Source organism: Agrilus planipennis, unplaced genomic scaffold, assembly GCF_000699045.2.
Source record: "Agrilus planipennis isolate EAB-ADULT unplaced genomic scaffold, Apla_2.0 scaffold258, whole genome shotgun sequence".
Classification (NCBI taxonomy): domain Eukaryota; kingdom Metazoa; phylum Arthropoda; class Insecta; order Coleoptera; family Buprestidae; genus Agrilus; species Agrilus planipennis.
The window spans coordinates 294,180-320,950 of NW_020442425.1; the positions used below are offsets into that span (position 1 = coordinate 294,180).

At 36.1% G+C, this 26,771-nt stretch overlaps 2 protein-coding genes across 3 annotated transcripts in view; both read right to left on the bottom strand.

Annotated features, from left to right (window-relative positions):
* Positions 1-418: 418 nt before the first annotated feature.
* LOC112906302 lies at positions 419-16,657 on the bottom strand. The gene is made up of 6 exons (XM_025980209.1): positions 16,533-16,657; positions 16,176-16,472; positions 14,747-16,110; positions 11,086-11,359; positions 9,615-9,917; positions 419-736 (listed from the first exon to the last, which is right to left on the bottom strand). The coding sequence occupies exons 2-6, from the start codon at positions 16,356-16,358 to the stop codon at positions 419-421; spliced, it is 2,442 nt and encodes an 813-aa protein (XP_025835994.1). The 5' UTR covers positions 16,359-16,472; positions 16,533-16,657.
* A 5,889-nt stretch (positions 16,658-22,546) lies between these two features.
* The window catches only part of LOC112906305, a 44,732-nt gene continuing 40,507 nt past the window's right edge, over positions 22,547-26,771 (bottom strand). The window contains exons 3-6 of one of the 2 annotated variants that reach the window (XM_025980212.1): positions 25,838-25,996; positions 24,793-25,672; positions 24,449-24,739; positions 22,547-24,383 (exon numbers count right to left, since the gene is read on the bottom strand). In XM_025980212.1, the coding sequence (XP_025835997.1) occupies positions 23,040-24,383; positions 24,449-24,739; positions 24,793-25,050 (1,893 nt within the window). In that variant the 5' untranslated portion in view covers positions 25,051-25,672; positions 25,838-25,996 and the 3' untranslated portion in view covers positions 22,547-23,039. Of the gene's footprint in view, positions 24,384-24,448; positions 24,746-24,792; positions 25,673-25,837; positions 25,997-26,771 lie in introns of those variants that run through there. The other variant, XM_025980213.1, reaches the window with a different exon arrangement.

A 26,771-nucleotide genomic window follows, 5' to 3' on the forward strand; every position in this document is an offset into this window, starting at 1 on the left:
CATCTTCCGATTTGGCCGTAGTCCTCCTATTACCATGGAGACTAGAAACTGCAAAGTCGATTGTGCTGTGTGTTTTTCAATTTTATTTGGTATGTAAATTCCAGCTACAGATAGTTTGGTGTTATTGATTAAGTTTATGCGGATTCTACAGCCCTCTATTTCACGTTCATTGACATCATCCGGTAGAAGATGTTCCTGGACCCAAGTTAGCTCCTCCCTGATGTAGATTCAAGTCCCCAAATGGGGTGCAAGAATGTCCTGTACCTTTAGATAACCCTGAATGTTGTCCTTAAATTGTTTATTGCGAAGATTAAGTTCATTAATTACTGCAATGTCAGGTTTGTGTTTTAGAATTAGCTGAAGCAATTCCTGTGGTTTGGATCTAAGACCTTGTATATTACAGTGCAATATGGTCAAATTATCCATGTAAGGCTATTGCTTGGATTATTTGTCTGACAAAAGCCATGCACTTTTGACTTACAGCAGTATTTGAAAGTGATAAGTTCAAGACTGTGGCCGTAATTTTAATACAGAGTTGGGCGACTTCAGGAATGTCATATTGAGTGTACTTCTCCATAGTTTCAAGCAGTTTGTCCCTATAATTGAGGTTATGAAACATGCTTTGTGTCGAGTCTATTGTTTGTATGTATTGGCCCCCTTTGTCGGATACACAACTAGGGTTCACTTCTTTGCTAGTGGCTTCAGCGTAAGTCATTCCTTGACGAATGGTATTTCTCTGTGAGAAGATGTTTTTTTCTAGTTGATTGTGCAATGGGATGCTATCTGTTGCTCGTTCCTTTCTGTTATTGCGAACAAAATCCTATCGCTCTTTTCGTTTGCGTGCCATTTCTTTTTTAAAGGTTTCGCACATTGCGTTGCGGGCCGTGTGACCAGGTTTTTTACAATTAAAGCACACCTGCATCTCGTTGCCATCATCGATAAGTATGGTTTCTGTTTCAGATTTAGGTTCTTGTCCACAGTTAATTTTGACATGCCCAAACTGAAAACAATTTTTACACTGAGCGACTGCGTCGGTTTTGTTGCGAAAACGTTCAATTATCACCCTCTGGCTCATTACACTTTTAATTTTCCACACGGCTTCATCCNGCCCCCTTTGTCGGATACACAACTAGGGTTCACTTCTTTGCTAGTGGCTTCAGCGTAAGTCGTCCCTTGACGAATGGTATTTCTCGGTGAGGAGATGTTGTTTTTTTCTAGTTGATTGTGCAATGGGATGCTATCTGTTGCTCGTTCCTTTCTGTTATTGCAAACAAGATCCTCTCGCTCCTTTCGTTTGCGTGCCATTTCTTTTTTAAAGGTTTCGTACATTGCGTTGCGAGCCGTGTGACCAGGTTTTTTACAATTATAGCACACCTACATCTCGTTGCCATCATCGATAAATATGGTTTCTGTTTCAGATTTAGGTTCTTGTCCACAGTTAATTTTGACATGCCCAAACTGATAACAATTTTTACACTGGGTGACTGCGTCGGTTTTGTTGCGAAAACGTTAAATTTTCAGCCTCTGTCTCATTACATTTTCAATTTTCCACACGGCTTCATCCGGGACAACGGCATCAAAAATTAGTAATAGGGTTACATTACTTCGATATTTAATTGGTCGACGTGGCTTAATTCCCTGTTTCTGGGAGATATTATCTATGATTTCTGCTTCGGAGAAGTCTGGTAAATATACGTTTTTAATTATAAATTTCTTAGCCTTTAATCTGTCAGCTTTGCGACTATATGTAAAATAGCTCACGTTTTCCTCCTGCAAAAACTTCAAAATTATTTTGTGAGCCTCGTTCGATGAAGTTTTGATGTACGCGCGCTGTACGAAGTTGTTAAGTTTGCAACAAGAGTTTGTAGTTCCCACTATTTTGTCAATACATTTTAACCCTTCTTTGGACGATAGGATGGCTTTGTCTGTTATAGTTATGGGTGGAGGCTGTGGTTCTTTTCTTGTGTTTTCGAAGTCTTTATTAATATTGATTGTGATGGATTCTTCAATGTTTAGGATGGTTTTCCTTAGCGTAGGTTTTGACCCAATCAATTTACGGAGACAGTTGCTGTCTAATATTTCGAATTGGTTTGACGTTGGTACCATGGCGACATCTTGAGGTGGTGTACCGGAGGGATTAGGTTGAATAACAGGGAACTGTTCTTCTACCTGTGTGCTTGAGTGTGATGTCGGTACTTCGTTCGGCTTTTTAAGACGATATGGCGCTTCTGTCGAGCCAACGCCCAAATCGCCATTATGATTGATTAGTTGGTCTTTATTTATAATTATATTGCTGTTGTTACCTTGTTTGATCATTTCTGTATTGGTAGAAAGAACCTCCTTAGGTCTGCCACGTTTCCTTAGTTTGGTTGGTGTTGTATGACTGGCAGCGTTTCTGCTAACCTTTAGGTATGAGTCTAGCGATTTCTAAGATTGTCTTTCTACGCGAATGTCTTCACTCATGGTATTCTTTTCATTTAATTTCTCAACACTATAAGAAGATTCTTTCTGCTGAGGTTGTTTATCCATATTGTTGATTATATTTCTGTTCTAACATGATTTACATTAAACTGTGGGTTCTTCGGAAAGTCATTTCGTTTTTTTTCCCGACAGAGGATTTAATTGTATTCTTTTGCACCCAACTTCACATTTAAGCCGTATAATTTTTATATGCTTTGAGAGCTCATATAGCAAGGCTTGTGTGTGAAAAATTCCAATTAATTCTACGCAGTAGTTTTTGGTTGGTGCCCTTTTAAATATGGAGAGCGATAAGCAGCATTTTCGACATATCTTACTGTTTTACTACAGAAAGGGTAAAAATGCTGTTCAAGCCAGAAAGAAATTGACTGATGTGTATGGAGAAGGTGTGTTGACAGTACGCCAGTGCCAGAACTGGTTCGCTAAATTTCGATCCGGCAATTTTGATGTCGAAGATGCACCACGTTCGGGAAGGCCGGTTGAAGCTGATAAAGACGCGATAAAGGCATTAGTTGATGTGAACCGGCGAATAACAACACGTGAGATCGGATTGAGGTTAAATTTATCAAATTCAACAGTTTATGACCACTTGAAAGGCCTGGGATTATCCTCGAAGCTCGATGTATGGGTTCCCCATGTTCTCACAGAGAGAAATCTGTGTCGCCGCATTGACGTCTGCGATTCGCTTCTCAAACGTCACGAAAATGATCCGTTTTTGAAGCGCATCATCACTGGGGACGAAAAATGGGTTGTATACAACAACGTCAAACGCAAGAGGTCATGGAGCAAAAAAGATGAACCGGCTCAAACCATTTCCAAAGCCGATATTCACCAAAAAAAGGTGATGCTGTCTGTTTGGTGGGATTTTAAAGGAATCGTTTTTTTTTAGCTTTTACCGGATAACACAACGATTAATTCGGAAGTCTACTGTCATCAGCTGGACAAACTGAATGATGCACTTCAACAGAAAAGGTCAGAACTAATCAACAGGAAAGGTGTAGTGTTTCACCAAGACAACGCGAGACCTCACACAAGTTTGGTCACTCGCCAAAAGCTTTTACAGCTTGAATGGGATACAATGCTACACCCACCATATTCTCCAGACCTGGCACCATCGGATTATTATTTGTTCCGGTCACTCCAAAATTTTTTAGACGGTAAAACCTTCACCTCAAATGAGGAGGTCAAAAACCTCCTCGATCAGTTTTTTGCCAGCAAAGACCAAAAATTTTATGAGCGTGGAATTATGCTACTACCAGAAAGATGGCAAAAGGTGTTGGACCAGAACGGTCAATATATAATTTAATAAAGTATTTGTTTATTATACGAAAACTGTCTTTCATTTCCACAAAAAAAAACGAAATGACTTTCCGAACAACCCTATATTTTGTATTACTGTACCCGACTTAATGCACGTTGTACGAAAAAACACGTCCGTCCTACACGACGGTCACAACGGAACTCCTTTTACGTATAGCAAACCGGAAGGAATTTCAAATCGGTGTTTGAGTAACCTTTTTTTTTGTAACTTGAATTAAAGCGTTAAGTGTACTAATTTTTCACAACAAAAAACGTGATCGGTAATAGTTTAAGACTTATAGAGCGCATAGAGTATATACACATAGCTATGAGCACTATCTGAGCAATCGGGTTTATGCGCTATCATACTAAAATACTACGCTATTAATATTTTATTCCTTCATTCTGGACGATTTGTTTCATTCATAAAAGAATTAAAACGTGATCGCCAATAGTTTTATTAATTGAGATTGAAGCAGTATTAATGAAAATAAAGAGATTTATTTTGTAATTTTTACAATTTTACTAATTGCACTAGCACTAATTCTCTTTACACATAAGCGCTCGTTGGTTGGAAGATAAGCGTACAGTTGTTTAGTTATTGGAGCGGTGAGCCCCCTTTGTCGGATACACAACTAGGGTTCACTTCTTTGCTAGTGGCTTCAGCGTAAGTCGTCCCTTGACGAATGGTATTTCTCGGTGAGGAGATGTTGNGCAACGGTCTCAGTTTCGGCCGAAACCGAAACCGAAACTTCCTTATAAGGTTCATGTTTCGAGAGAAAAATAAAGGAAACGTTATTATAATCAGTCAGTTTTATTTTTTATCTTTAAATCACATAGCTCTACACTCTTTGACATTTTCACTTATTGATAATCAAATCAAAATCAACATAACAACCCCTCATTTAAGGAAATACTTTAATTGCGCCTTAAAAATACTTAAAATAGGTGACATGTTTATTTGTGTAAGTATAGTAGACTAGACTCATTTTTCTTTTGAAGATTATTCATGCTTTTTTTTATATAATATTAAACATAAAATTACTTTTGTTATTGTTACCTAATATCACAATAGGTATAGGAACTTAATATTTAAGTAATAAACAAAACAAAATAAATCACTTTTATCTTAATTAAGAACAAATTAACTTCTTCTAAACTTAATTCGTCATGTTGAATGACACTAAACTTCAACAGAAACAAAAGGTAAACGACTAAATTATAAACTAATCGTGATCATAATATTGCAAAAGGCGACGACTACTAATAATTTCAAGTAGGTACCTGTAATCGTTATTTCTTATTAGTATTCATAGTTAAACAATCTTATGTTATAGGTGAGAAACAATAGTTTTTACATTTTCGCCTTGCAGATTGCTCCTCCTGTCTGAATAAATTTGTCCAGCAGTACTAAATAATTGTTCACTGGAAACACTCGTCGGTGGAGCTGATAAGAATTTCAGTGCCACCTTTCTCAAAGACAGAAGTGGACTAGATTCCCAGTAAGAATAAATATCTGCACTTCTCTGTAGCCTAGGCTCTGACAAGTATGCTTGAATAGTTAGCTTAATTTGAGATACACAATCACAGTTCTCCACACCAGAGGTTTCTATTAAGTGACAAGTAGATTTATCATCGGAGTCCCAAAGCCCTTCTCCTTTTTCTGAATAAGCTATTCTAGATGAACAGGATGGCTGTGGTTCTTCAGAATGACAGTTTTCACTTATTGTATCGCTAACGTGACATCTTTAAATGGTTTTCTATTTCCAGAGTAGTAATGTCAACTTCATCAGAAATGAGATAATATGTACTTTTAAACCTTGGATCCAGCAATGTTGAAGTTTTTAGAGCAGGATGTCCTTTGACGTATGCAAATCGTCGTGTCAGTGATTCATGCAACCGTGTTTTCATGATTCTCATTATTTTACTTTCATTTTCGTCTCTAGTTTGCAGCTTTCTATTTAACAGTGATATCAAAGGAATTGCAAGAGATATGCATGCGTTATCATATGACAGATCAAGTGTAGCTTCATAAAAGAACTTTAGTACCTCTGTAAGATTCTTTATAATTTCCCAGTCCGAAGGCGAAAGAATGTCAATATGGCCATGTTCCAAGCTGTATAAATTTATGGCAGTTTTTTGTTCAAACAATCTTGCTAACATGTTGTAAGTACTGTTCCATCTAACTTCAATATCCTGAATTAATGAGTGTAAGTGGTAATCCGCATTGATTTTCACATTCAGTCAATTTTCTAGAAGCCTGCTCGCTTCGTCTGAAGTGCCCTACTATATGTCTGCAAGTTTTAATGATTTGTTCATGTTCTTCTTCCGAAAACAATGCATCTTTCACTACCAACTGTGTGTGACACGCAGCCTAAAGATTCAAATTTACCCCGCATAGCGCTGACCATATTTTTTGCATTGTCACGCAAAAGTAGAAATATTTTATTACCGATATTCCATCGTTACCTCAGTATAATTCAAAAGATTGATACTTATATTTTTATTAACTTCAAATATATCAAATTCTGGGTGTTCATCCATGATCTCAATTATTTTTCTTTGTAAATTGCTAACACCTCTATTCGTTTTTTTGAGGTACTCTACGACGTAAGCCGCGCACGAATACTGTTATAAATTGAAAGTTTGTATAAGATTTAACAATGTTTAATATAAATGGATTAAAGGGATTGTGCCATTTTTCATTGGGTTGACGCTTCGGAAAAACTTTTGGTCGATTGATTCCAGCACGAATAATATCAGCATACTCTTGATCTGAATGCATATTATTATCTTCATAAAATGTTTGGAAATCATCGTATTCATAATTTTCCTCTGAGATTATTATATTTTGCTTGATACACTTTAAATCCATCTTCAGTGTCTTTCATCGGTGTCAAGAACATTGTTGTCTTAAATGGCATAAAAGGAACTTCAAATCTACATTTTTGCATTCGTTTTGATGATACGCCTTTGTAACATGTAAAAGTATGCTTGTGTGTGTAAAATACGCAAAAAATAGTTTTATTGATGAAAAAGCAGTAAAAAATGTTACATTAATACAAATCAAGTCCTAAAACATTAAAAAAACCTTTCTTTAATTCTTTGGGAACCGAAATCTTTTTCCTTATGTCACACCATTTATACATTAAAATATCTTTCTGTTTCGGCCATCTCCAGAACTTGTTTCCTTTTTGCATACAATCAACAACTGCTCCATCATCTTCCACTGTGACGACTTTTCCTGGATATTCCATGTCATTAAAAACTACAATAACGAAATCTCCTGCAGTTATCTGGTCTCTCAGTGAAGAATTTTGTTTTTCCGTAATGACTACGTCCGATTCGTTAGTGGTTGAAGTGACAGGTTCATGAATTTCTTCTTCATTGCTTTCAAATTTTTCTATATCGTTTGCATTATTCGAAAAGAAATCAATCGACATAGGACTATTCCCTGAACAGGCAATAGGCTTCGTTTTTTTCGATCTTCCTTTTTTGCCAGTCACTTGAGGCGTGGAATCTCTTAAATGACTTTCCAAAGCTTCAGATGTAATACTTTGGAAAAGAGGAACAGCTAACTTTTTCCTGCGATTATTTTGAGGCGTTCTCAGCTCCATTTTGTTTTCCGCGAGCCTTTCTAAGAAAGCCACCCCTATTTTTGCGTTGACGTTGCTGCGATCTTGACTAGGTAAGCGGTTCAAAATTTCATGCTTATTTATGGGAACTATGCCTGCCTTTCTGAATCCTGATTTTAAGTTTTGAGGAACTGCCGGTTCAAGCTCTTCGAGTGCTTTGTTTTCGGATTGTTTTGAGGTAGTCAGCACTTGCCTCCATTTAATTTTTAGGGGCCGAAAGTACGCTATATCGAGGAGCTATGTTAAATTACTAGAATTAGGTGGTAAACACACAAAAGCTGTTTAGTTTTCTGCACGTAATTTTTACACTTTTGGACTGATGTTTGAACTAAGATTGTCTCCGATTAGCACCTTTTTTCCTGGTTGTCGTCGCAAGATGGGCAAAAGGTGTACAGTAAACCACTCCTCGAAGGTTGCGCCATCCATCCAGCAATGTTTAGTCCGCTTATATCATGCTCCCTGTGGACCGTTTTCTGTCCAATGAACCACAGATTTGATGTATGGTGGAACAGCAACTCCTGCAGCATTTCCGCAAAACATGACCGACGTGCTTGATTTGGACGAGTTCATCACCCTCTCTGGATATTTACATCCCCGTCGGCATATTACTCGAGAGAGTCCTGGATCGTCAGTAAGATTACTTTCGTCATAATTGTAGATTTGATCAGGGGGCACGCCTTCTATGACAGTTTTCAGATTATCAGTGTATTCACTAATAATATCCTCACTAAAAGACGCTCTAACTTTTTTTATGTTAGAAGCGAAATGGACAGAAAGTTCGGGATGTCGTTTGAGATACAGCTTTGTCCAATCCTTTCCTGATAAATTGTCCTTGAAATTTCGTACAGTTCGACCTTGAGTACCCAAATAGGCCTTTATAATAAAACGAAAATCTGACTCAGTTTCCAAGAATCCATATTCGGTGCTCCGCAAAGGAGTTCTCCTCGGCTTGCGTAAAAATCGTTGGGCGTCCGGGTTTCAACGGAAATCTGCTTTTTAACTTATTTTCTATTGTGCTTCTGGGAATATTGAAATATTCCGCTGCTTGCCTTAGAGTCATGGTCTTATCTCTAATTTCGTTTAAACAGAGCTCTAACTTTTCATCACTGTAGTTCACGTAGGTGCGGCTTCCTACTTTTCTTTTATATATGTATGGCATGTTTTTTTCTGTGTTCATTCTGCAATAAATTTAAAAGTTCGCACATGCGAAAAGCGTAAAGACTTTTCAGTATATATGTATAACTTTAGCTCGGGCCAAAGTAACCCGTTTCCGTGGGGAAAAATTCTCGTCCTAGTTCAAAGTCTTTATTTTAAATGTTGACTACAAGGCGTCTGTACATAAACTCTCTCACTAGTAAAACATATATCAGTCAAGTATTTCACGACTTTCCTTCCGTCGCGTTCCCGACCGTAAGATTACATTTCTCAAAATCAAAACACAATGAATACCATTTCATGGTCAACTCCTCACTACTATTTCCAGATGAATCAGCGACTCGTCGACGCCGCTTCGATTTGCTGTTGTTACTTTTGTTTTTTTTTTTAAATCGCTTACAAATAAACCTTTAACATAAAGGTATATAGATAATTATAATATACTTACCATAATTTTATATGCATACACAAAACGTGCAATTATAAAAGTATACCCGTTACACGTTATCGGCAGGGAAGCACCTGCTCATACACACGAGCTCACACACCACCATCAAGCGGTAAAAATTTGCAATACAGTAGCAATACTATAGATTCTTTGGGCTATCTATTTAAAAGATGGGAGCAACCGTTTGAAATAATTATTATATTTATTAACTCTCACTAAATACAAATGGTAACTAACAAAAAAAACAACTTAGGAAATACTTTCAGACCGCAGCTCTCGCGTCGTGTCAACTTTCTGTCACCATAGATAACCCCTCGCTCTTCTCTTTTCATTGCTACCAACTGCTCACGCCGGCACACTCGCGCCTCTCACGATTGGTATCAGAAGTTTGTACTGAACGGCCACATCACTNATTAAGTACCTGTCAGATGAGACGGCATAGGGTATATGCCATCTCACCCAGTATGTATGCCATCTCATGTTTGCACCTTCAGACGTCACTGACCAGACCTCCCAGTCTCAAGCCGAAGCTGAGGCAGAACCTTCTGCACCTGTGAGCTCTCAGATAAACGATGAAAACGAGGCTGGGCTTTCAGTACCTGTAAGCTTTGAGACAAATGATCCAAACGAACCAGGGCCTGCACCGTCGAAAAGTTCTCAGACAAGTGACCCAAATGAAGCAGGGCCTTCAACGCCGGAGAGTTCTCATACAAGAGACCAAGCCGAAGCAAGGCCTTCAGCGCCTCAGAGCTCTCAGACAAATAACCAAACCGAAGCAAGGCCTTCAGCGCCTGAGGGCTCTCAGACAAATGAACAGACTGATGCAGGGCCTTCAGTACCAGTGAGCTCGCAGACAAATGTCCAGACCGATGGAGAACCTTCAGATCCAAAGAGCTCCCAATCTAACAATCGAACTGAAGCAACTTTAACGATTGCAGATATATCTCCATTGCCCAAATGTTCGCAAACGAAAAGATTTGTGAACCGTAAGAAAGGCAAATTCGGAATACTGAATTCATCTCCAGATATAACACAACTAAAAGCTATTGTAGCTGAAAAAAACGCAGAAGCTTCAAGAAAGTCTGCTCGTAAAACTAAAAAAAGAATCGTGTTGGCAGAATCAGGTGACGAAGAAGAACCATTCGCCTCGGACGATGAAGATCCATCCTGACACGATAAGCAACCACGTGACCAAGCTAGGGCATCTCGTTTTATTCCAGGCCAGATGTATTTTGTTTTTAATTGTTTGCTCGTTGTCCTGCCGCTTGGATGAGATAAACCGTGAATTGTTTCAAAAGCTGTTTTGCAGAGGTTCTTAGGAATGAATGGTCTAACAATGCCAGAAGAAATATCACAATAAATGAAGACATTTTGTTCAGGATCAACATTGAGACGTTGTAATTTCAATGAAGAGTTAGAATTTTCTAAAAGGTTTTTAAGTTCTTCGTCATCAGCTTGAGCTCGTTGAATCTCTTGTGGACCAAGTACTGTTGGCATGTTAATTTGATTTATCCTTGACAATGCATCTGCCACAATGTTATCTTCACCTTTTACGTAGACTATTTCTGTGCTGAATTGTGATATGAATGACAGCTGTCGAAGTTGACGAGATGAAGCTTGCTCGGATTTTCTGTGTAATGCATAAACAAGAGGCTTATGATCAGTTTTCGTAATAAATGTACGATCTTCTAGGAAATGTTGGAAAAACTTTATGGCTGAATGAACTGCTAGCAGTTCTCGATCATAAGTGCTGTATTTTTGTTCAGTTGAATTTAGTTTCCTTGAGAACAAGCCTATAGGCTTCCATTGCTGTTCTACGAACTGTTCTAACACTGCTCCCACTGCCGCGTCAGAAGCATCTGTTCTGAGCACTAAAGGTGCTTTAGGATCTGGAAAAGACATAAGTGTTGCTTCTGCTACACTTCGTTTTCACATCTCGAATGCTTGAATTGTTTGTGACGTCCATGGAACTTTACGTTTATCATTTTTCTTTGAATCTTTGATAAACTCATTAAGAGATGCTTGATGTTTGGCTGCGTCAGACAAGCATCTGCGGTAATAATTGATTACACCCAGAAATCTTCGTAGCTCTTGAATGGTTTCAGGCTGCTTATAGTTAGTGTTTGCTTTAATTCGTTCTGTAGGTGGCTGATAACCATCTTGGTTGATTGTATAGCCTAGATATTGCACTTGTTCTTGACCAAAAACACATTTGCTGACGTTTATGACTAATTTGTTCTCTCGAAGTCGATGGAAAACTTGCTCTAGCTGATCTTGGTGCTGCTCATGGTTTTCTGACATGACGATCACATCGTCTATGTACACAAAGACAAATTCAAGACCTCTGAAGACAGAATCAACAAACCTTTGAAATGTCTGTGATGCATTGCGTAACCCGAATGGCATAACAACATATTCATACATACCAAATGGTGTGTTGATTGCAGTTTTTTGAATGTCTTGTTCTGCCATGGGAATCTGATGGTATGCTCTTACTAAATCTAAAGTTGAGAATACTTTTTTTCCATGAAGACGCTGAAATAAGTCTTGAAGAAGCGGTAGTGGGTATCTATCGGGTGTTGTTTTAGCATTTAATTTTCTGTAGTCCCCACAAACGCGCCATCCATCGATTTTTTTAGGTGCGAGATGGACTGGACTTGCCCATGGACCTCTTGAAGCTCTTATGATGTGTTGTTCGAGCATAAACTCGATTTCAAGATGAAGTGCTTCTAGCTTTTCACCAGCTAACTTCCTAGGACGTTCAAAAACTGGAGATCCACTAATTTCGATATAATGAGCAACTGGGGAAGTGGCTTCTGTGCGTGGAGTTGTAGCAGGCTTTGTAATGTCAACAAAATCTTTCAATAAGTTAGAATAAATGTTTTGTTGATTGAGAGTGGAGATGCTGAACGTGGAAGTTCGCATTACGTCACATTTTGCAGTAAGAGTCGTATTAGTATCAATGAGACATCGCTCACGAAGGTGAATAATCAAACCAAAATAACTGAGAAAGTCGGCTCCTATAATTGGTTTTTTTACATCTGCTATCATAAAAAACCATTTGAAGGATCTGCGCAAACCAAAATCTACCTGTAAGATTCTGTTGCCGTAGGTATTTATGACACCGGAATTTGCAGCATATAATTTAATTGGACCAGGGTTTAGTTTTGTTTTGATGAGATCTCGAGGTAATACTGATAGTATTGAACCTGAGTCTACAAGAAACTTTATTTTATTCATTTTATCGTAAGTATACAAACGGTATTCCTTCTGGAGTGAACTGCTGTCGCTTCCCGTTTGCGCTAAGGACAGCTTATTTAGTTTCCCTGGTTTTGTATAAAGGTGCAACCATCTTCACATTTGTTTGCTTTGGTACCAAATCGTTCATGATAAAAACATATCCCATTCTTTAATGTAGATGTTCGGCCGTAAGAACGCGATTTTGCTCGTGATCTGCTTCTTGGTGTGTGATCACGGCTTCTTCTGCTATTGGTAAGCTCTTTTACTGACACTTGCAAAGCTTCGACTGCTTTCTCTAGTTTGTCTAATCGTTGATCATCAGACAGTTTACTTGGAACTGTTGCTGGAACATCTTTTTGATTGCTGACAGCCATCACATTTTGTACTGGATTAATTTCAATTAACCTATCAGCTAGGGTTGCTGCTGCAGTGAGGCTGGTTTCTACGTTGGCAGATAAGACAAAGCGAACGTTGGCTGGGAGACGTTTTACCCAAAGTGAACGTAGGACATCTTCTGTTACTTTATTATCAGCTAGATCTTGCATTCTGCGTAACAATTGTGAAGGTTTATTATCTCCTAATTCGATATCGTCAAGTAAAAATTGTAACTGTTGTTCCTGTGTTGTTCTTAGACGACTGATTAGACTTTCTTTGAGCATTTTGTATTTGTAAGTTGCAGGAGGTTTTTTCACTATATCTGAAACATGTTGCAATAACTCTGGATCAATATAGGAAATGACTGTCCAATATTTATTATTGTCACTGGTAATCTTTTTTCGATGAAATGCTGCATCAACCTGGATGAACCAAAGTGCTGGATCTTGTTTCCAAAATGGCGGTAGTTTGAATTCTACCGACACTACCTCGTTTTCATCGGCATTAGCTTGTGTATTGCTACCTATAGGCTTCCATTGCTGTTCTACGAACTGTTCTAAAACTGCTCCCACTGCCGCGTCAGAAGCATCTGTTCTGAGCACTAAAGGTGCTTTAGGATCTGGAAAAGACATAAGTGTTGCTTCTGCTACACTTCGTTTTCACATCTCGAATGCTTGAATTGTTTGTGACGTCCATGGAACTTTACGTTTATCATTTTTCTTTGAATCTTTGATAAACTCATTAAGAGATGCTTGATGTTTGGCTGCGTCAGGTAAGCATCTGCGGTAATAATTGATTACACCCAGAAATCTTCGTAGCTCTTGAATGGTTTCAGGCTGCTTATAGTTAGTGATTGCTTTAATTCGTTCTGTACGTGGCTGATAACCATATTGGTTGATTGTATAGCCTAGATATTNGCGTCTTCGCGTATAATGTCGTAAATAGAGGTGTTACTATTACTGTCGGTTCGCGTAAATTGGTAAATTAAGGAATCCGTATCCATGTAAAGAAGTTGTGGATGAAAGTGAGGAGAAATCCTACTTTGAATATAATCATGATGGAAATCATACATTTTTAATTTTGACAATTCTAATATGGTGAACCCGAGAAATAAGGGCTTGTTCATTTCAATACATGTTCGTTTCAATTCGACCGCTATTAAATTTTCATTGAAGATAGTAACTCTCTTAAAATGAGGTAACGAAATTAATTTCGAAGCCGCTCGCCAATTGTTTACAACTTTTATATCTCTTTTATTGCGATCACGTTCTAAAAATTTACCGAAAACCGAGTTTATGATCAATTTAAATAAATTCTTTTCAAAGTCACTATTGCTTTTCATTCTAAAATCTGTATTTAAATCTATAAAACTTTTCAACCAATCGGACTGCCTAAATTCAATAACTGGATGAATTTTTTTAACACCAATCCAAATTTTAAACATTGTTATTATCGGACTTATGGAAAATGCCAGTTTTCAACTTGATTTCCATATACTCAATTTCTTGCAGCGATAACCGGCGAAAATTACCTGTGGGTAACGCTTGGCATTGAGCATAACCATAGAGAGAATTCACGTCCCAATACATTAGATACCTGACATTTTCGCCTGAATCAAATGTGTCAGGAAATTCGAGATTATTACATTTAGCATACCTATGTACGGAATGAGTTATGCCGCCTCTTATTGCCTTTTCAAAAAGTAATATTATCTCAATGTGTGTAAGTAAATCTATACGTGCTTTAGTTGTATTAAGAGCGCTTGAATAAGCGAGACTGGGTGTTGTTAAAAATTCGGCTGCATCTAAACCATAATAGGTCATTGTGAAATTTCTAAAATTTTCAAAAACGTCCACTAATAGCAAAATGTCCGTTTTCAAATATAGATCAGAATATTCGTCCAAATTTCTACAGTTAAACAAATCCCATACCTATAATGCATGCGCCTAATCTTCGTTAGAAACATTTTTGTCTTTTAATTTACTGTAGAAGTCTTCAATAGGAGGTAAACTGGTATTTTCTAACGATGCCCATGAATTGACGTAATCATAATAAAACACGCCTTTTCTCTTGACTAGATCAAATTGTTCGATAATAGGAAAGAATTGAGAAGTACCTATGTGTTAGTTTATCGTTGGATAATATTTTTACTAAATTGTCTAAACTATCGGGTAAGAAACGAAAAGAGTCGATAAACACCAAACGAACTAATCCAAAATAAACTGATAACGATATATATTTTTCGGCAGTGGAAGGAATAAGTTTAACGTTCGCCTGTGCAGCCAGTTCTTGAAAAAAACAGTGCAAGTCATAATTTAAATTATGGAAAACCACTTTTACTTCAAAATTTTTTTTTATCTGCAAATTACAATTATTACAAATACTTGCGATATATTTTCCGGTATAGTGGCAATGATGCTTTACCTTTGGATTCGTATTCGAAAATGAAAGAGAACAATTAGGACATTCGTTTGTTAATTTATGTTGTTCTAATTCCTCTTCGTTGAGGGGAATGAGAGAATGAGAACTTTCCGAAGACAGAATGTTATAAATTCTTTGACTCTCTGCTTTCAATTGCGATACAAACCAACCAGCAGGATTTGCTCCGCGGAAAAGATCGAATTTGTTATAGACAGCATTAAAGGAGCATACGGTATAATAGCCAACGCTGTATGCTACATGTTGTTGATAATTATAAGCGTACGATGAAAGCGGATTTGGCTTAGTATGCGATATCGGCATAGTAAAGCATTCAAAGTCGCAATATATTACAAACGGTTTACGCAACATTGCTCGATAATTTTTAAATTTTAATACTGCTTTCGATTTATCTGGAACAATAACACGAACAGAGTCAAAAAGTTTACAATCCTGCTGATGAAGCTCATACTTTTCTATACTATAAAAGTAATTTAAACATCGATCGCACACTTCTATACGATGATGACTTTTATTTTTTTGCTTATTAACCAAGGTTGATAAATTTAGAATTAAACAATAATGCGCTTTGATTTTCTTTTGCAAGTATAGTAAATTGACGTGATGTTCTTTAACACATTTAGTGTGATAGATAGGACCACCAATTTTATTGTTTTTGCTATCGAGGCAAAATACGTTTATGGAAAATTGAGGATTTTGACGTTCAAATTTCGGAATGTTTGCAATTTTCACAGGCATATCTATTCCTTGTAAATTAAAAAATGAATGCAACTCTTGAGGATAAGAACTCACTAATTCAGGTTTGTTCGTAGCCGGGAACAGATGAGCCATTAGGCACCAAACAAAGCACCTTCGATCATCGTTCCGAATGTTTAATACGTTTTTTTTCCACGGCACTTGGTCCGGCAACTCGAGGAATGAGTTTCGGGAACCACCACCACCGCCGCCTCCTCCTATCGGGGAATATTTACTGATGCAAACGAGTAAATGTTCGATACTGTACAAGGCCAATCCACTTCCGCTTTCCTGATAATCTTCAATCTGCAATAATAGAAAAGAAATATCTATGTATCTATCGATATATTTTCTAATATTATGCAACTTACTTTTTTCAAGATCTTTTCTAATAGTAGAGTTAAATTTTGAGGAATATTATCAAATCTAGAAACTGTTACATTTGGAGTGGCGAAATATTTTGGAAAGGTCTCTTCTTTAGTCGGCTGGATAAAAATACAGCACAGTTCTAAATTTATCTTCACATTTATCATTGTTTTCAGTATATTTTTCATTCGAGATGAAATAAATTCGAAGCAGTCCTCTAAGAAAACTTTCGGTTCTTTGTGTGTTAAGTTTGTTATAACTCCTGTACGAATGCGAGATTTAAAAGCGGAGGAAATCTGGAAAAATGTGAAAAATAAAATATCCTAAATATTATAAAAAAAAATTTACCTCGTTCCATCGAATTCTACTGCTTCTAGAACTTGATCTATTCCTATTTTCCGGGGTATTATATGAACAACCTGCTTGTTCTTTCGTTCTCGTTTTTCTTTTATTGTCAACGGTGGGAAGCAAAGACACAGGCCCGTTACTTAGTATTTTTAACATTAATTTTAGATTTAGAGATTTAAATTTACACAGTATATTTTCCAATGCTCTTTTTAGGCTTATATGAGAATTTTCGTTATGACAAGCTTTAATCTTTTGCATTAATAATCGAATATTTTTTTTATTTTGATTTCGAAGTTGTTCCAATTCGAATCTGGATTTTGCATTTTCAAATTGATGCTGGCTTTGTTCAAATAAGTTAAAAAAAAACTCTTTATGCTCCATTACACAGTTTTTTATTAAGATATTAAACAAATAAGTAGTAAAATATATTTTACAAAAAAACAAAAAATTATTAAGCCTTTTCAAAGGAAAAAAGCCCCGCTTCTTTACCTTTGCCGACGTCTTTACTTCCCTTGTATGTAATAGTTAGCTGGGAATGCTTCATATATTCTATGCGTTCTTCTGTGAGGCACTCGTACATTCGTTTCGGCAAGTAGATTGTATTGTTTTCGGTTTCCACCACTACACATTTACCGTGTCTTGTTTTGCTACGGTAGATGTTGATTACTGGAAGAGGCTGGTCCTTTACCATGTCTTTTATATGTAAAATCGGTTTAAATTGGTCACACATTGCCATCTTATTAATTGTATCCAACGTACTATTTACTGTTTTGTCTTCGGAAATTTCTGCATTATTTGGAAATAAAGGTGAAGAATCCATCGCAAAAGTGATCTTTTTTAATAATTGCTAGTAGTAGGTGTATATTTGCAGACGCAGTTACAATATGTTCGTATGATACTGATATTTAAATAAAAATGTATCGCTATTTATACCATTTCTGAAATTACCATCCGATTTTTTTTTTTTAAGAACGGAAATTATTTTGTCGTGAATAATATTTCGAAACGATATTTCTTTATAAACAGATGTTTTTACTGACCTTGACCATCGCATAACATATTATTATTATTATTGATATTTGCATTACTTCTGTACGAACAAGTTGCTGCTTGTTTATACGGCTGATGTAATCGGCTTGTTTGTTTATAGTATTGGATTTTTTAAGCCTCTGTTATTACACGACACGTGCGGCGGCAGATCTCGATCATACACATGCAAAAACAACAAATACCAATGCAATTTATGTATAAATGTTATAGAACAAAAAAGTCTATTTTATGGTTCAATATTATATTAATTTTATTGTAATTACAATCTATTTACAAAATATAAAAATACAGTTATTATTTTATTAATTTTATTGCAATTACAAATCTATTTACATATGTATTCATGTATAAAAATACAGTTAGACGTAGAACAAGAAACATTGTCTTTATTAGTATGATACATACAATGCGCTGGTTTTTTATTAAACTTTGGTACAATGTTACTGTAACCTAAATCTATAACATTAGCTTGAGGTAAATAGGATTTTACGAGTTGATATTTTTGATGACCTTTTACAAATATTTCATCGGCATTAGATAAATATCTTTCTAAAATAGGTCGTAGCTGGGACAGACTTATATATCCATCGTAGAAATTGATACCGAGATTATTTTTTTCAATCCAACGAACCATTCTTTTCGTGGCTTGTGATAACGATGTAAGTGTACACGGTATATGGAAAACAAAATGAGCAGTACGATTTCCATCGAATATGCTCAATTTTTTCGGCACAAACCCGTTTAGTTCGGGAATATGAAATCCTTGAGTATCTAGAATAATTCTATTCATTTTTTTCTGCTTCTTGTTCGTGTTTAATAGAACAAAAATAAAAAATACTGATTGTATATGCCCTCTCACTCTCAACTCGATACTGATCAGATAATTAACTTAATTTTTAGTTTATACCAAATTTCTAACGATATTCGTTAGCGGACGGTATTCCACTACGCAATCGTGTACAATTATANCTCGATACTGATCAGATAATTAACTTAATTTTTAGTTTATACCAAATTTCTAACGATATTCGTTAGCGGACGGTATTCCACTACGCAATCGTGTACAATTATACAGTACGCTTTTGTGTTAGCGGGGAAGGGGAAGAGTCGTCTACTTTGAAATTCCAATTTAACATCAACTGTTGAAGATTTTATCGACTCATTTTGTTTTGTAGTGTCAAGGACAAAAATGGGATTTTTTTCAAAATCTTTGTATGAAATTAACGGTTCCGGATATACTCGTACTTTGTTTAAGTAGTTCTTTTGAAAATCGACATACATCTGATATGCGATTCATATGGATAACATTCGGAATTCAAAAACAAACGGATATCCATCAAGTCTACATTATCGAAACTGATTATATCTTCTAGGATATTATCTCGTCTTTCTGTCTGAAATACGACTATTACATACCGAGACCTTTCGACATTCATACTGGTCTTAACGACCCACACGTCCTTATCAGTATTGCGTAAAGAAGGTAACTGATGCAATTCCCATCGTCTAAACGGTATAATGATAGGTTTATTTTGTCCTATTTGTTCCAAAACTCGCAATTTGACAACATCGTTCGGATATATATGTTTCACACGTAATTCGATGTTGGAATTAGTGAAAGTCAACTTTTTCTCGTTGGATCCGGTTTTGTAACAATTATTGTCAGTATGAGAACGAAAAAATCGAATCTTATGACGACCGCATATCACCTTTCGATAGTCTTGGAAAAGACCGAAGAGGAAATTTAAAGGAATTCGAAACAGGAATCGTTGTTTTTACTTATTTATCACCGCCTCTCCGTCTAAATAGTTCCAGCTGGCTATATTGAGAGCACGACTTTGATTGGTACTGTACAACAGAAATGCTCGTACAGTACTCGTCATACCAGGGTCGCGTACTTTGTCGACTCTATACCATTCAGTTCGTAACTGATATATTCAAAGAGAAATACGGCTGTATTGTTGGTCAATCTCACTTGAATCATATTGACATTTTCAGGGGTTGTTGTCCGTACTTCAACCTCACCCTCTACAATAATGGCTACTTCACTCAAGTCCAAAAATGCAACTTGCTGATTAACATTTATCTCACATTCGTCGCTATTGCCGTATGCTTTCGTTTCTGTCGGGTACGTGTGTATTTCTTCTTTTGTAATAGATTCGTCATAGACAGGACTGGTAAATAATTGAGGTTTACTAGTTTCCATTTCGTCGTCGTCGTTGTCGTTTTCCGTCTATTACCGTCAATCCTATGCTTTCTAGAAATTGCCGATTAACAGGTGAAAGATGTTTATATATAGAAGAACAATGTTCTCTCTTAATCGATGGTCGAGTACCGAATGTTTGATTACTGTTAATAACCGTAGATTTATGTAGACCTTCCCCCCTATTCTTGTTGTTAATTGGATATGTAACGGCTTCGTTGTTAATAAATACCAACCCCATGTTGCTTCTTCAATTCCAATCGAACAACGATTTCTTCTCCGCGAAAGTTAATAAGCTGTGAATTTTGATCGACTATCTTTATTGTAATATTACTAATCGCTCGATGGTTATCGATCGGTAAAAATAATTCAAGTTTTTCGATTCAATATTTATGGAATAACCTGGATCAACTGCAGGTGTGAATTCGTATACTGCGTGACAAGGTGATCCGTTACAGTACGAGCCGCTGACTATATTGCACTCGATGCGAATTGTAGACACCTGGATTATATTCACAGGTAAATCGGACTGATGTAAAGTGTTTTCTTCTAAAATTCTCGGGGAAAACCCTAATAGGTTTCCTATACTGTCCTTATGATTAAAGTTAACTTTATATTTACACTTCAGTTCAGATTTTAGAGTATTATTATTAGGTTTTAAACTTATATCTGAAGGCGGAATTTGAGACTGTAGGTAACTCTCGATATCGGAAATTTCGAACGATCCTGTCGGTAAACTAATAACGATCTCTTCTCCCGGATTGATGGAGTAGTAGAATTTATTGTTGACACCCTCTTGAATATTTGGAATGCTGTTGTATGTGTGAAAGCCGATAAGGGCAACCGAATACTCGTAACGATTATCTAACTCTATCGGAGGATAAAAATCTACCGAAAGAACGCTGCTTCTACCTGTCAAAGTGAACGTTTGCGACATGACTAATCCGAAATAATTAGGAAGCGGTTTTTTTATAGAGAAATTCCAGACACAAATGACCGCAATTGTATGTATTGTACGTCTAATAAGACTCGAAGTTATAATTAATTTGATTGGGAGTTGACGATGATGAGTGTTGCCAATATCTTATCAGTTCTGGTGGTGGTTTTAGATTGCCAAAACTGTCAAAATAATCAATATTTTTGTTCCGTTTTATGTAACAGCAGAAATGTGTACCCGGATTACTACTTTCGTCTAAATTGATTACGCCACTTTCGTATTTTCTTGCGCCGCTAAGCGGTAAAGCGTCTCTCATGAATACACCGCGGAAGTAAGGAATTTTTAATTTTCGCGCGTACATATTAACCTCGTCATTAGTTAGTGCGCGAGAAGGAAGGATTAATGGAAATTTTTCTTTTTTAGATACAAACCCATACCGAATTTGTGCGGTTTCAAATAGAGACCGCTTCCTTTTCTTCCGAGAGCTATGGCTTCTATCGTTTGATTATGCCGTTTAGCTTCGTCAAGTTGTTTCCTAGCTGCTTTCGCATAGTTAACTGCTTTAACAACATTGGCCACGCCGCCACTAATTCCACCGATTGCAGATATTCCCGCTAGAACGGCAGGAATCAACGGTAGAAATCCTCCCGTTTTAGGTAGTGGAATAATACGCGGTACTCGAATTTTCTTTCTTCCACCCGCTTCTTTTACAGATTGTCTTGCTGTTTTAACACCATGAGCAGATAGTGCTTTAATATCATAAGGATTATTAAAATTTTTTAATTGTATTAGAAACTTTATTCACTATCGCTTTACGAAAAGCTTGTTTGCGTTGCTTTATTTTAGTTACCCCTCTTCCGCTCTTCGTCTTCTTCTTCTTCTTATTGTTTTCCGTATTCTCCTTGTTTAATCGGCATCTCATTTCAATTTTTCGTTTGACTTTCATCGCGTTAGTAACAAATCAAGCTGAACTTTTCTCGCCAATCTTTCGCTTTCAGACGTTTCCAAGCCACCTCTTCTGAAATTTTATCCGCGGTGTGACGATCTGACAAGTGATTACTTTTAGAGTAAGCAATATCGTGTTCTTTACAAGCTTTGTCGAGCGGATTGATTCCGGGATCGCCGCGCAATAAACGTTTTGATAATTTAGTGCCTGGCCCGCAATACTGATATCCTCCTGGTAAATGAAGTTCAAACGGAAGCTTGTTAATTAACGTATTCAATACACCTTCTCCCCTGTGAATTATCACTGAAACTGACTTATTTCTTCCCTCGACACTATTATTTATATAAAAGAAGGGAGATGTGAAATATGTTAGTCTTACGATGAAAGTTGTACAACAGGCCACTTCCCTGCCTCTCATTAATTTCGATCCGCAATATGATGAGAGGATTTCATCATCATCATTTGCTTCTACTGCCTAATTCAATAAGGGCGATTATAAGCGGTCCGAGCGGGAGTGGTAAGACAAATATTATGTTCAATTTGCTTATCGATCCAAACGGTTTAAGATTTGCTAATATTCATCTTTATTCCAAATCGTTGTACCAACCCAAATATGAACTACTGGAAAAGGTAATGAGAAAAACTAAAGATGTTGGTTACTTTTCCTACGACGATAATGAAACAATAATTGATCCGTCAGAGGCGAGGGAAAATTCCATCTTCATTTTCGACGATATTGCCTCTTCGAAGCAAGATAAAATAAGAAATTATTTTAGCATGAGTCGACATAAGAACATCGATTGCTTCTATCTCTGTCAAACGTACACTTGCATACCGAAGCATCTGNGCATAACCATAGAGAGAATTCACGTCCCAATACATTAGATAGTTGACTTTTTCGCTTGAATCAAATGTGTCAGGAAATTCGAGATTATTACATTTAACATACCTATGTACGGAATGAGTTATGCGGCCTCTTATTGCCTTTCAAAAAATAATATCATCTCAATGTCTGTAAGTAAATCTATGCGTGCTTTAGTTGTTTTAAGAGCGCTTGAATAAGCGAGACTGGGTGTTGTTAAAAATTCGGCAGCATCTAAACCATAATAGGTCAGCAAAATGTCCGTTTTCAAATATAGATCAGAATATTCGCCCAAATTTCTACAGTTAAACAAATCCCATACCTTTAATGCATGCGCATAATCTTCGTTAGAAACATTTTCGTCTTTTAATTTACTGTAGAAGTCCTCAATAGGAGGTAAACTGGTACTTTCTAACGATGCCCACGAATTGACATAATCATAACAAAACACGCCTTTTCTCTTGACTAGATCAAACTGTTCGATAATAGGAAAGAATTGAGAAGTATGTGTTAGTTTATCGTGTTATAATATTTTTACTAAATTGTCTAAACTATCGGGTAAGAAACGAAAAGAGTCGATGAACACCAAACATACAAATCCAAAATAAACTGATAACGATATATATTTTTCAGCAGTGGAAGGAATAAGTTTAACGTTCGCCTGTGCAGCCAGTTCTTGAAAAAAACAGTGCAAGTCATAATTTAAATTATGGAAAACCACTTTTACTTCAAAATTTTTTTTTATCTGCAAATTACAATTATTACAAATACTTGCGATATATTTTCCGGTATAGTGGCAATGATGCTTTACCTTTGGATTCGTATTCGAAAATGAAAGAGAACAATTAGGACATTCGTTTGTTAATTTATGTTGTTCTAATTCCTCTTCGTTGAGGGGAATGAGAGAATGAGAACTTTCCGAAGACAGAATGTTATAAATTCTTTGACTCTCTGCTTTCAATTGCGATACAAACCAACCAGCAGGATTTGCTCCGCGGAAAAGATCGAATTTGTTATAGACAGCATTAAAGGAGCATACGGTATAATAGCCAACGCTGTATGCTACATGTTGTTGATAATTATAAGCGTACGATGAAAGCGGATTTGGCTTAGTATGCGATATCGGCATAGTAAAGCATTCAAAGTCGCAATATATTACAAACGGTTTACGCAACATTGCTCGATAATTTTTAAATTTTAATACTGCTTTCGATTTATCTGGAACAATAACACGAACAGAGTCAAAAAGTTTACAATCCTGCTGATGGAGCTCATACTTTTCTATACTATAAAAGTAATTTAAACATCGATCGCACACTTTTATACGATGATGACTTTTATTTTTTTGCTTATTAACTAAGGTTGATAAATTTAGAATTAAACAATAATGCGCTTTGCTTTTCTTTTGCAAGTATAGTAAATTGACGTGATGTTCTTTAACACATTTAGTGTGATAGATAGGACCACCAATTTCATTGGTTTTACTATCGAGGCAAAATACGTTTATGGAAAATTGAGGATTTTGACGTTCAAATTTCGGAATGTTTGCAATTTTCACAGGCATATCTATTCCTTGTAAATTAAAAAATGAATGCAACTCTTGAGGATAAGAACTCACTAATTCAGGTTTGTTCGTAGCCGGGAACAGATGAGCCATTAGGCACCAAACAAAGCACCTTCGATCATCGTTCCGAATGTTTAATACGTTTTTTTTCCATGGCACTTGGTCCGGCAACTCGAGGAATGAGTTTCGGGAACCACCACCACCGCCGCCTCCTCCTATCGGGGAATATTTACTGATGCAAACGAGTAAATGTTCGATACTGTACAAGGCCAATCCACTTCCGCTTTCCTGATAATCTTCAATCTGCAATAATAGAAAAGAAATATCTATGTATCTATCGATATATTTTCTAATATTATGCAACTTACTTTTTTCAAGATCTTTTCTAATAGTAGAGTTAAATTTTGAGGAATATTATCAAATCTAGAAACTGTTACATTTGGAGTGGCGAAATATTTTGGAAAGGTCTCTTCTTTAGTCGGCTGGATAAAAATACAGCACAGTTCTAAATTTATCTTCACATTTATCATTGTTTTCAGTATATTTTTCATTCGAGATGAAATAAATTCGAAGCAGTCCTCTAAGAAAACTTTCGGTTCTTTGTGTGTTAAGTTTGTTATAACTCCTGTACGAATGCGAGATTTAAAAGCGGAGGAAATCTGGAAAAATGTGAAAAATAAAATATCCTAAATATTATAAAAAAAAAATTTACCTCATTCCATCGAATTCTACTGCTTCTAGAACTTGATCTATTCCTATTTTCCGGGGTATTATATGAACAACCTGCTTGTTCTTTCGTTCTCGTTTTTCTTTTATTGTCAACGGTGGGAAGCAAAGACACAGGCGCGTTACTTAGTATTTTTAACATTAATTTTAGATTTAGAGATTTAAATTTACACAGTATATTTTCCAATGCTCTTTTTAGGCTTATATGAGAATTTTCGTTATGACAAGCTTTAATCTTTTGCATTAATAATCGAATATTTTTTTTATTTTGATTTCGAAGTTGTTCCAATTCGAATCTGGATTTTGCATTTTCAAATTGATGCTGGCTTTGTTCAAATAAGTTAAAAAAAAAACTCTTTATGCTCCATTACACAGTTTTTTATTAAGATATTAAACAAATAAGTAGTAAAATATATTTTACAAAAAAACAAAAAATTATTAAGCCTTTTCAAAGGAAAAAAGCCCCGCTTCTTTACCTTTGCCGACGTCTTTACTTCCCTTGTATGTAATAGTTAGCTGGGAATGCTTCATATATTCTATGCGTTCTTCTGTGAGGCACTCGTACATTCGTTTCGGCAAGTAGATTGTATTGTTTTCGGTTTCCACCACTACACATTTACCGTGTCTTGTTTTGCTACGATAGATGTTGATTACTGGAAGAGGCTGGTCCTTTACCATGTCTTTTATATGTAGAATTGGTTTAAATTGGTCACACATTGCCATCTTATTAATTGTATCCAATGTACTATTTACTGTTCCCTGTTTTTGTCTCCGCATTATTTGGAAACAAAGGTGAAGAATCCATCGCAAAAGTGATCTTTTTTAATAATTGCTAGTAGGTAGTAGGTGTATATTTGCAGACGCAGCTACAATATGTTTGTGTGATACTGATATTTACAATAAAAATGTATCGCTATTTATACCGTTTCTGAAACGACTATCTGACTTGTTTTTTTTTAAGAACGGAAATTATTTTGTCATAAATAATATTTCGAAACGATATTTCTTTGCAAACAAATGTTCTTACTGACCTTGACCATCGCATAACATTATTATTATTGATATTTGCATTACTTCTGTACGAACAAGTTGCTACGGGTGATGTAATCCGCTTGTTTGTTTATAGTACTGGCATTTTTTAAGCCTCTGTTATTACACGGCACGTGCGGCGGCAGATATTGATCATACACCTGCAGAAAACAACAAATACCAATGCAAGTTATGTATAAATGTTATAGATCAAAAAAGTCTATTTTATGGTTCAGTATTTTATTAATTTTATTACAATTACAATCTATTTACATATATATTCATATATAAAAATACATTAAGTTATTTTTTCACAAATTAACTGAGCTATTTTATCACCTATCTCTATTACAAATTCTTTATTAGAATAATTAAATAATAATTACACCTGTTCTCCTATGTCTATACAACAAAAAATTATTAAGCCTTTTCAAAGGAAAAAAGCCCCGCTTCGTTACCTTTGCCGACGTCTTTACTTCCCTTGTATGTAATAGTTAGCTGGGAATGTTTCATATATTCTATGCGTTCTTCTGTGAGGCACTCGTACATTCGTTTCGGCAAGTAGATTGTATTGTTTTCGGTTTCCACCACTACACATTTACCGTGTCTTGTTTTGCTACGGTAGATGTTGATTACTGGAAGAGGCTGGTCCTTTACCATGTCTTTTATATGTAAAATCGGTTTAAATTGGTCACACATTGCCATCTTATTAATTGTATCCAACGTACTATTTACTGTTTTGTCTTCGGAAATTTCTGCATTATTTGGAAATAAAGGTGAAGAATCCATCGCAAAAGTGATCTTTTTTAATAATTGCTAGTAGTAGGTGTATATTTGCAGACGCAGTTACAATATGTTCGTATGATACTGATATTTAAATAAAAATGTATCGCTATTTATACCATTTCTGAAATTACCATCCGACTTGTTTTTTTT

What these genes read in the sequence shown, in the direction of transcription:
- LOC112906302 (XM_025980209.1), bottom strand. Translation starts at nt 16,358, where the DNA reads ATGAAAAATATACTGAAAACAATGATAAATGTGAAGATAAATTTAGAA. An exon ending in TAGAAAAGATCTTGAAAAAA is followed by an intron (nt 16,111 to 16,175) that starts GTAAGTTGCATA and finishes CTATTATTGCAG; the next exon opens with ATTGAAGATTATCAGGAAAG. An exon ending in ATTTGTCTCAAAGCTTACAG is followed by an intron (nt 737 to 9,614) that starts GTACTGAAAGCC and finishes ATCTTCTCACAG; the next exon opens with AGAAATACCATTCGTCAAGG.